General features: G+C 42.3%; 2 protein-coding genes across 20 annotated transcripts in view; one reads left to right on the top strand and one right to left on the bottom strand.

Annotated features, from left to right (window-relative positions):
* The window catches only part of Kcnip1 (potassium voltage-gated channel interacting protein 1), a 369154-nt gene that overhangs the window by 12413 nt on the left and 345191 nt on the right, over positions 1–11550 (top strand).
* Kcnmb1 (potassium calcium-activated channel subfamily M regulatory beta subunit 1) overlaps positions 1–11550 on the bottom strand; it is a 75274-nt gene that overhangs the window by 56679 nt on the left and 7045 nt on the right. For 3 of the 18 annotated variants that reach the window (XR_015630469.1, XR_015630467.1, XR_015630468.1), the window contains exon 4: positions 3783–3990. The exons of 5 other annotated variants lie outside the window; for them this stretch is intronic. Coding sequence is in view for 10 of the 13 variants with exons in the window: in XM_087571244.1 (XP_087427370.1) it covers positions 11015–11284 (270 nt within the window). In the remaining 3 variants the exon portion in view is untranslated. 18 annotated transcript variants of the gene reach the window in all.

The following is an 11550-nucleotide window of genomic DNA, read 5'->3' as shown; positions in this document are numbered from 1 at the left end:
TTTACTTTGACAACAGATATGTGGAAATGCGGAGTGTGAAGCCCAGGGAAGAGCTATAGGTAAAACTCCCTTGTAGCATGTGTTTCCAATCAGTGAACAAGATGTGCACGTGGGAAATGTGCATTAGAAAAGAAACAAACTAAATTAACCTAACTTTTAGTTGGGAGTGGGAGTTATTTGAAGTTCATTTTTATATAATGAGTTATTTCCTATCCGTGCCTCTGTTAATTACATGTCTTGTCTTACTGCTCTAGCTAAGACTTCAAGTTCTATATTGAACAAGAGTAAAGAAAGGGAATGATCCTGTCTTACTCCTGATTTTCAAGGAAGTGCTTTGAGTTTTTCCACACTTAGTATGATTGTTATTGTAAAATTATATTAAATGGCTTTCTTTTATCCCCACTAGATCCGGCACTGCAGTGCCCCAAGATATCTGCTAGTTATCTTGCCAGAAACACACATCCCAATTCCGTGGTGGCCCAGTGTCCCAGCCGCTACACTCACTTAAATCGCTACATGAAAGAACACACAACACAATAACCTCTGATCCAACTGATAAGGTATGATTGCCCACCTAAACATACAAAGCCCTGTACACATCCATCCCTTAAGAATATTCATAACAACCTGTAAATACACAGAGTGGAATCTTTTTTTTTCTTTTTTCTTTTTTTCAGAGCTGGGGACCGAACCCAGGGCCTTGCGCTTGCTAGGCAAGCGCTCTACCACTGAGCTAAATCCCCAACCCCCCAGAGTGGAATCTTAACCTCAGCCTCCATGTTCTCTACGAGGCTTCTCTCCGGTCTCGTTCCAGTCTCCTCCTCTTCCCTCAAACTTTTCTCCCGCCCATCCTTCCTTCTCGTCCAATGACAGCCCTTGTTCTATCTTGTGCCTGCCTTCACCTGCATAATGAAATCATCCCACTTAGGATGTTAGATCTTGGTTCACCATATTGTAGACTCACCACAAAGAGCCTTGATTACACTGAGATTTGCTCCCACTTTTCTTTGCTTCTTCAGGGCTTTTATCACAAAAAAAGATGCTGGACTTTGTCCAAGGCCTTTCTTCACCTAGCAATATGATCATACAATTTCTGTCCTTGAGTCTATGTCTATGATGCAATATATCAATTGATCTGCATACACTGAAACCATCTTTGATCCCTGGAATAAATGGAACTTGACCATGACAAATGATCTTTTGATGTATCATTGAGTTTGATTTGTAAGAATTTTACTAACAATTTTACATCCATGTTCATCAGGTAGATTTGCTGATAATTTTCCTTTCAGTTATTTCCAGATCCAGTTTGATTTCCGAGATAATCTTGATTTTGTGAAATGAGCATGGTGGAATTCCCTTACTTTCTGTTTGGTAGAATAATTTGAAAAGCATTGGCATTGGTTTTTCTTTAGAGACTATAGAATTCAGCTGTGAAACTCTTCCCTCCCCAAGGCCTAGGCTTTTCAGTTAGGAGACTATTTTATTGCCAATTCAAACGTACAGCTTGCAATAAATTTGTTGAGGTATTTTAAGTCTTTTTGGCTGAAATTAGTGGGTCAATCTAGAAATGTGTGCTTTTCTCTTAGGTTTTCCAATTTATTAGAAAGTGGCTTTTCAGAGTATGTGCTAATGAGCCTCTGTGGTCATTGGTACTTGTCAGGTGTTTTCCCTTTCATCTCTGATTAATTAATTTGGGTGTTTATCCTCTTTATTTTGGTTAGTTTAACTAAGGCTTTGTGAGTCTTGTTTATTTTTTTCAAGAACAAACTCTTTGCTGGTTCTTCGTCATGATATCTTCATTTCCATTTCATTAATTTCTGCACTGGTGTTTCTGATTTCTTTCTACACGCTGATTGTGGGTTTAGCTTCTTGGTTTTCTCAGACACAGGGTGCATCATTAAGTTGCTCATTTGAGATCTTTTGATTTTTAAAAGATATAAAATTTACTCAGAGAACTATTTTCATGGGATGTCACCAGTTAGTTCTACTATATTGTATTTTCATCTTCATTTGATTCTAAAAGTTTTACATTTTTCTTCCTGATTTCTTTAATGACCCATTAGTTAACTTTAAATCGTGTCTTTTTAAGTCTTCACTGGTTTCAATATCTTCTGTAGTTTCTCTTTAAGTTAATTTCCTATCTTGTTTCATTGTGATCAGATAAGATAGGTGAAATCATTTTAATTTTCTTGTATCTGTTAGGAAATTCTTCATTTCCTAAAATATGGTCCAATTTAGAGAAAATTCCATGGGCTTCAGAAAATACCATGTATTGTGTAGTATTTTGGAATAATATTCTTGTAGATGCCTGTTAAATCCATTTCATCTGTGATGTCATTTAGCTCTGGTAGTATTTTGTTTGTTTGTTTTTGTCTGTTTTTCTGGCTGACCTGTCTACAGTTAAGGGTGGATTACTGTAGTCACCCATAAAAATATTTTTTCCTGAGTGCCTTTTTTCCAACTAGTAGTGTTTGTTTTATAAAGCTGACTACACTCAGTTTGATGTGTGTGGGTTTAGAAATTTTAGGAGATTTTTTCCCCTTACATTATCTTCTTTATCTTTTACTTTTGTCTTGACATCTACTTTGTGAAATACTAACATAACTATACCTGGTTTTTTTTTTCACTTCCATTTGATTGGAATACATTTTTTTTTAACCTCTCACCCTAAGGCTTCCTTGTCTTTGACGATAATGTACATTTCTTGAAGATAGCCAACAGTTAGGTCCAATCTACTGTTTTGTATCTTTGGATCAGAGAACTGGAGCCATCAAGAGTTGTTATTGAAAGGCATGTGCTAATTTCTGTTGTTTTATTGTTTTTATATCAGTTGGTGCTTTCCTAACCCTTAATCGCACATCTATTTTGGTGCAACTTACTCTTCCTTGTGACCTCATGGATGTGTTTATCTTTCTCTGCAGTGTGTAGGATTCCTTCTGTATCTTCTGTAGTCATAGATTCTTCGAGTTTGTGTTTATAACAGAAAGTCTCTCCTCTTTCTTCTACTATCAGGGGCAACTCTACTGTGTGTTGTGTAGTCATCGAGGCTGACAGTTATTGTCTTTCAGATCTTAAAACACATCATTTCATGTCCTCAGTGGCTTTTAGAGTTTCTCTTGAGAAATTTCTATATTTTGATGGATTTGTCTTTATATGTGACTTGGAGTTTCTCTCCTGTCAGTCTCCATATTCTTTCTTTGTTCTGTATCAGTAGTGCTTCAACTAAAATATAATGTGTTGATGATTTTTCTGTGATATCTGTTTGGATTTCTATGAGTCTTAGGTCTGGTGAGCCAGCTCTCTCCCTGGATCTGGGTCTTGTTAAGTACATCTGCCTACTCTGTGTGAGAGTTGGCCTGGGCCTCCCAGCCCAGACGATGAAATTAATCATCATCTCTCCCTGTCTGTCCCTCTTATATGCATATTCTTGTCCAGACAAATTGATCTCTGTCCTGTGTTTTAAATTTAATTCTCAAATGATATACACACATGCACATACGTATACACACACACACACACACACACACACACACACACACACGCACGCGCGCGTGCGCAGAGAGAGAGAGAGAGAGAGAGAGAGAGAGAGAGAGAAGTTGCATAGAGACACAAAGATAGAGAGCACAAGTCTAGTAAAGCATTGATAATTTCTGAATCACGGTGGGCCCTGCACATACTAATAACTGCAGCCCTAGTCAGACATTTTCAAATCTGAAAGTTGGTGGAAATGAGAGAGTATTAAAGTGTAGAGTTCAGAGGGAAAGCTCTGTAGAAATTACCTGAGTTTCAATTCCAGTTCTGTACAAGGTAGTGACCTCAAGCAAGCAACTTTCCTTCTAAGCCTTGGGCTCTTCATCAGTAAAGATACCCAGGATAACGAAAGGCTTAGCCTATCTGCTTTTCACAGTTGCCCAGAGGAAGGAATGAAGTGTTCAGAGCTTGGCGGAGAAGCTGGAAATCCCCAACCACCGAAAACAGTCAGTATCGCTGTTCAAGACAAAAATAGACAAAGATAGCATCCTTTATCTGAGTCCATTCAGTGTACTTTTCTATCTCCCTGTGCTGCTCAGCACCAGATGACTAAATGCTGAATCAATAGGGCTTTGGGATGTTTTGCCTGCATGAGTCTCCTGTCACTGGACCATGAACACTAGAACACGGAGCCAGGTTCAATTGTTACCCATATTTCTAGGTCCTGTCACAGAACCTGGCAGAAAAAAAGTGGCTAATGCGCAAATAAAGCTCCAAATGAGAAACTCAAAGAGTTTAGCCTAAATAGCAAAGGAAGGTCTTTCATTGGGTGAAAGCTTGCAATTTTGCTGAGGCAGCCGTTCCATTCCCATGGGCTCCCTCCAGATAAGGCATCACATTGATAAATTAGCTGTGGATATAGGCATCCCGCAGGTGGCATGGAAATGCAATTTAATTTCCAATTAAGCCTGATTTCTGGGACAAGGGATTTGGCTGCCTCACACTGGGAAGATTATTTTGTCCAGACCCATCATTATTATGGGTAACGATTCTGCCAAGAAGTGGAGATCCTTGAGATGTTATGATGGCAGAAGCATGGGTCCCAAGAGCAAGACTGCTTTCCTCCAAGATCTCATCTTATCTGGGGATAGTCAAGAATGTCCAAGCATGGACAGTTCATTGATATGGACATGTCTGTCATTTTAAAATGAGCAGGCAAAGAAAGATGGGCATGGCAGTCCTTAGTCATCCTCTCAAGAAAGATGGTTGCTAGTGAGAAGTGGGGGGACAATAGAGAGTCCCCAGAGCTCCCAGCAGAAAAATAATTTGCATGGTTGGAGTGCAGAGGCTGGCATGCTAGAACGGAACAAACATTTGCAGAGCGTCCTCCAAGGCGCTCTGGCCGAGCATTTGCACTCGATCATCCTAAACACCCCATAAAACAAATGAACTTTCTCTCATTTCCCAGTTGAGGAAAGTGAGCCTCGGGGAAGTTAAATTAACTGCCTAAGGTCAACGACAAGTCAATTTGCACTCTTGATTTTTCTAAATTTCCTTTCCTTTAAGCCTTATCACCAAAGACAAATGCAAACTTATAGTTGAGGGCCCTACAATAATGTTAGAGTGCGGTCACTTAGCTCCAGAAATGTAAGAGTGAGAACAAGACCTTGAAAGGATGCCCCGAGAGAGGGAAAATGAACGCTGCCTGCCCCTTCTTGGTGCGATGGTCTGAGAATAGGGCACACACAACCCAATTCTGTTTGAATGTATTCCCAACTTCCACTCAGAAGTGAGGCCTGAGTGCGGCATGTAGTGGTACAGTATGGCCGCAAAGCTCTGCTGGGGCCAGGAGCTTCATCAAGGATCCTGGCTGTTCCACTAGTGTTCTTCCTGGTGACACAGAGAGTTCACTTTCAAGGATTGGAAAAAATGCAAGAGACCGAAGGACCACAGCCAACATATTCACAGAAAATTTAGTTGGATGCCAAGAAGATGTCTCACAGCCAAATAGTTGTTAATGGTAAAGATAAATAAAAATGATTATGCTGTCAACCACTGGGACAATTCTAGAGTGGATTATGAACTCTGTGGTAGGTGAACACTGACTAGAGAAAAGGAAAGGAACATTGTGGGAAGGGTGGGATCACTAAGAAAGTCCCACTAAACCTGCCCTCCTTCTATGCTGGTTTGTAATCGTAGCTAGCAATGCAAGGATTTGGGAGATTACAATGTGCCTGGGTTTCTAGTGGCCAAATGGGTTATGGACCAGAAATTGTGGCTCCTAGCAGATTGTAGACAACCCAGTTGTCTTTCGGCAGTGCCTACATTTCAGGTATTCATATTAGGGATATAGTCTCAGTTATTGGCTGTTTAGAAGAATACATAGAGAAGCTGTGAGAGCCTGGACTCTGTGGGGTGCTATAGAGGCAGACATGTAACAGACTCTTAGCACCTGGCCTTTCCATACTTGGTAAAGAGAAGAAATGGAAGGAGGAGAACAGGTTATCAGTGGGGAAAGCCATATTAAAGCTATATCGTCTAGGGTATTTTTGTTCTTGTTTTTCTCAACTCGCCTACTTGCTAACGTCTGGGGCAACTTCCCTGTGCCTCAGTTATCCCATCTATAAGTGCAGATGCCAATATTAACCTCGAATGCTATTAGTGTTAAATGAGCCATACATGGAAAGGCTTGGCCGACATCCCGGCACACAGGTGCTCCACAAATGTTAGTTCTTATCACTATTAGGGATGACAGATTGTCGCTCGGGGAATGGTTAGCTAAATATATCCCGTAATGGAAGGGCTACAGCTTGGTCCAGTGAGTTATTCATCAAAAGTGTTGATGTAGCCTGTCGCTGAAGAGAAATGTGGAGTACGAGGGTTTTTCTCCCTGGCAATGCTTCTGACGCAAGATAGGAAAGCTATTTCTCCTCTGACACCAACGAGTTCTGGCACGACTTGGGCTTCCTACGATGTAATGCAGTTTTGATGTTACCCAGAGTTAGCAAGGGACTCCACACGTTGCTGGCACACTCCCAGATCGATCGCCCCTCACCGAGCCTAGGCGAAGACTTATTTGATGATGCATATGTTTAGTGATCTTCTGCTCTTATTCCGTGTGTGCTGGGAGTGGGGGATTGTGTGGAATGATGGAATCATGGGAGAATCAAAGTCCCTGTAATCCACCTTTGACTGCAGCTCCAAAGATAAAACAAACCTAGGGATATACTATACACTTAATTCACATTCAGTCTGGAGTTCGAGACTCTGACGTAGCTCCCTTCCCCATCTCTCAACTACTCTTTAGGGGAGCTGGCTGATGATGATATACTTTATATCAGTAAGGAGGGAAAGAGAGTTGGGTACCCAAGAAGACCCCGAGTTTTGCATTTATCTGACGTGAAAATAATCCAGGAAAAAAGGGCTTGTAGATAAGGAGATAATCCACCCATCGATCCTTCTGAGACATGGGCAATCCAGAGAACTAAAACCTTCCCTTCATGCCTCAGTGACTCCGAGGGACTCTATAGAGCAGTTATTCTTAACCATCCTAATGCCTTGACCCTTTAATACAGTTCCTTATGTTGTGGTGATCCCCAACCACAAAATTATTTGCATCGTTACTTCATAATTGTGATTTTGCCGCTGTTATGAATCGTAATGTAAGTATCTGTGTTTTCTGATGATCTTTAGTAACCTCTGTGAAAGGGTCATTTGACCCCTGCCCCCCAAGGGATTGCAAACCTCAGGTTGAGAACCTCTGCTATAGAGGATGACTTTAGATTTCTATGGGCAGGATGGGGAGACACGGGATCCTTATCTCTAGATGCACCGACCCAACCTTCTAAAGCTATCTAGGCTCAGGACCCATTACACTTTTTTTTTTTTAATTTTGAGGATCCAAGTATTGCCATTTTACAAATTAAAACTAGGAACTTGAAAACATTTCATTTCAATTGCTTTATTTTAAAGTAATAAATCTATCACATGTTACAAAGCATTTTGTGAAAAATAATTTTATCTTCCAAAAATTAACCAAGAGAAAGCTCATTGTTTTATATTTTATTTAAGTGTGTGTGTGTGTGTTTGTCTGTGTGTCTGTGTGTCTGTGTGTATATGCGTGAATGTGTGTAAATGAGTAGTGCAGGTGCCCATGGAACTCCCTTGGAGCTGGAGTTACAGGCAGATGTGAGCTAGGAATCAAACTCAGGCTGTCTCCAAGAGCCACACACACCCTTAACCACTGAGGCATCTTTCCTGCTTCTGTCGAATGCTTTTTGAAAATATATTTAATGTCTACTTAACCAAACAGTTGGAGTCCAATCAATGTTCCATATTTGATCAGCTATGATATGTATATCACACTGCCTTGATCCGGAATTTCTGCCAACATGTTTTTAGGAGAACAAATAAGAAAAGACATGATTTCCACCTCAGTATCCTTACCCAAGGGCAGTTTAAAAACAGCTACCCTACACTCTAGGGAAGTTCTCCATGCTTGTAGCCTGGATTGGCTGGTTCTCCTTCGTCTGCTTGTGAAAAGACCTTAACTGGTGGGGAACACAACAGTTGCTCCTGCTCAAGTGGAATCTTCCCAAATATTTCATAGAATTCAAATTCCTCCAAATACAAGAGGAAAGGGAGGGCATCGCTCATTCTTACCAACCACCTGTCACGGTCAGCAATGCACTTTGCAATCGACTGATCCAAGGTGGTTGACAGCAGGAGAATCTTGGGGTGAAGCATGTAGGTTAGGGCTGTGACCCCTTAGTACAGTTCTTCATGTTGTGGTGACCCCCCAACCATAAAATTATTTTTGTTGCCACCTCATAACTGTAATTTTACTATTGTTAGGAATTGTAATGTAAATATCTGTGCTTTCCAATGGTCTTTTCCAATGTGAAAAGGGTTGCTCAATGCCCGGAGGAGTTGTGACCCACAGGTTGAGAACCACTGATTTAGTGAGGAACCTGAAATCATTTTAGTGAATCACAAAAATTAAGGTTTCTATATTACAGGATTTCGGATGCCCACAAATTGAGTTCTTTACCACAAGGAAGAGACCCCAGTGGTAGTGATGGGGTCGAGGGCAGAGCAAGAAGACAGACAGCTCCTTGAAGGCAACCATGTATCTGACTCATATCCCTGCCCCTTCCAGGCTTCAGCCTTAGAGAGAGCAGAACAAGCTTCTCCCTTGTAACATTCACACATGGAAGGGACCTACTTTCTCTGAGTCACAGCCTTGGCTGAAGAGCGGGCACTACTGGGATGTCTCCCAAGGACCCTTTCTACTTCAGATCAGAAGCTTGGGGATCCTGTAACCTCTGATCCCCATGTGGTGTCTGATTTAGGAGAAAGGACACCTGAGGAGTGGGTCAGGTATTCCTTTGCAGACATGAGTCATAGCCATGAGAACCAGTGCAAGAATACAGAAAACATCCAATTCTCATTAGCAGTGACCTGTTCAGGGCAGGTGAGGCCTCTCCGTTCCTAGGCAGCCACTGGTGCCAAGAGCATCTTTCCCCACATCTAACTCCATCATGCTCAAATGCCCATGGTTTCACACTCAGGCTGCCTGTGCAGTTCTGTGAGAACAGATGGGTGTGGCTTTTGATGGAAGTAGGCCAGTCCTTGTTGACAGGAGGGCAACATTTCTCCCAAAGAAAATGAAGGTCATCATGACTAATGCATGGGGCAAGGGAGCTGGGCATCCCTGCACACTAATTCTTCTAGAAGGATGTGTCATCTTCTCCTGCTGTTTGGATATTCTGAGTTTCTGTGTCTTTCAGTCCCAAATGCAGGTACTTGGAAACCTGCAGACAGTAACCCTTTAAAGTCGGACTCCTTATTGGAACCTTTGCTTTCTATTTTTAAATAGAGTTCGAGTTTGGGAGATAATTATAGATTCATATGTTGTTGTAAGAAATAATACAGAGAGAGCCCTGCTACCCAGTAGTAGTGTCTTGCAAACTATACCGCAATATCAGAATATGGAGTTCCTGACCTTGGAGGGGGATGCTTTGGGGAATGATGAGCTACTTGTCCTTGAAAGGAGGGGCCATAGATAAGAAACCCGAAGGCCACAGACGGTATCTGGGATCTCTGGGCAGGAGTGTCAAATCCAATGTGGTGATGTAATGATGCTGTTCATCTGCATGTGGAGAGAGCACTGAAAGGCAAGGCTGCACAACATGTTACCTCAGTGCTCTCTCTCTCTCTCTCTCTCTCTCTCTCTCTCTCTCTCTCTCTCTCTCTCTCTCTCCATGTTGCTGTAAAGCCAATGGTGCCATCTTGGGGGGCACAATTCTAATTCCAATTATATCTGAATGCCATGAACACGAACTGTGTTAAGTGCCCAACACCTGTGTCTACAGGGGGCACGTTGGAAGCATCTAGAACAGGAATCTGCAAACCTCGTCTAAGTAAGCGCCTTTCTTCCATCAGGGAGCCCAACAACCCTGTCTTCCCTGCTTGTCTCTGACGGGAGAAAGAGCCTCTTGCAGCCCATCCTCATCTCCTTGAGGTAGCCCCTTTCAATGCTTTCCAAAAATAACAGCTGTGCATTACTTTTCTCATTAAAACCAAACAAAACATTGTATAATCTTCCTATTACTGAAGAATGAAAATAACAGAAACAAGGAGCGGGGTTAAGGAAGAAAATTAAAACTAACCACCATCTCATGATTAGAATTTGAAGCACTTGCATTTATTTCCTCACAGACTTTTGTTACTGTGCGTATATGCTCAAATATGTATCGGCAGGTTCTGCCCCATTGGATTCCATCAAGTGCAGATTGAGAGTGTTTGGGTAATAATTGCATCTGCTGTGAGCTTGGATGGACTCTTCCTCATCATTACTCCCTAGAATGAAGTCACTTCCGGCATTGACACTGTAGTGGGTGTTTACTGGTCATCTGGAGATACTATGCAGCACACAGGAAGGCAGACAGTGCTGCCACGCAGACTGCATCACTGTATAGAAGGGATTTTTGCCATCTGAGCAAGTCACAGAACTGGTCCCGGTGGATACTGAAGGACAGCATTATGTTTTAATTTTAGAATAAATTTTAATGTGTGTGTGTGTGTGTGTGTGTGTGTGTGTGTGTGTGTGTGTGTGTGTTGATGTCCTTAACAAATAGTGCTACTCAGTTGACCAGTAAATGAGAGCTATGGCTTTTATGACAATTCAAAGAAGCTGAATTTGGCCAAGGACAGCATCCTGGATGTCAAAGGTGGGTATCTGAGGAACTAAGAGAGAGCACATAGGGACAGAGGTGACGATATTCATCGTCTTGGGAGTAGACAGTGACATAGCAGGTAACAGATGTGAGCCAACTGAAGCCGGGGATCGAGAGCTGTGACTGGCAGTTCCTTTGCCCTTCGAAGTCAACCGGAGAGAGCTGTTAAACATTCTTGAGCAAGAAATGATTGTCCAAAGAGGTTGAACAAATTAAATGGAGGACAAGAGGAAGAGAATTATGCCTGCCCGGGACCCCTGCCGTTCCTGGTGACTCCATGCTGCTGTGCAGAAGAGATTGGTCTACTTCTGAGCTGCCAAGACAGAGAGGGACCTGTTGAGCTTTACCATGGCAATGATAAGAAGGCCACCAGTCAGCAGGAAGGTGGGCCAGAAGAAGGAGAAGAGGAGGATTTGGGGCCCATAGAGGCGCTGGTACACAACACTGGTCTCATTGACTTGAGGTGCAGAAAAGCAATAGAAATTATGGTGTTTGTAGAAATTGGCTCTGACCTTCTTCACATCAACCAAGGCTGTCTGGTAGTTGTCCAGGTTCCTGGGGATATAGGAGCACTGTGGAGGAGAAGCAGGAGTGCTTAGGCTTTTAAATATACATGTCTAAGAGGCCCAGGGTGGGGGATATAAGAAAAAGATTCAGGCTTGGGAGTCAACCGCTTTAAAGTATGGTTGGCACCGGTATACGGATGGCAGTCTTGGTGCCACTCAACATGATGCCGCACACCTGGATGCAGGGCTCGACTGGAGGCCTGCATCTGATTTTATTTGCTGTGAAATCTTAGGCAAGTTGCTCACCCTCTCTGAGCTCTCATGGTTTCGTT

Source organism: Rattus norvegicus, chromosome 10 (genome assembly GCF_021556685.1).
Source record: "Rattus norvegicus strain SHRSP/BbbUtx chromosome 10, alternate assembly SHRSP_T2T, whole genome shotgun sequence".
NCBI classification, from domain to species: Eukaryota; Metazoa; Chordata; class Mammalia; order Rodentia; family Muridae; genus Rattus; species Rattus norvegicus.
The sequence above is the reverse complement of the archived record's forward strand: the minus strand, read 5'-3'. Positions and strand labels throughout refer to the sequence as shown.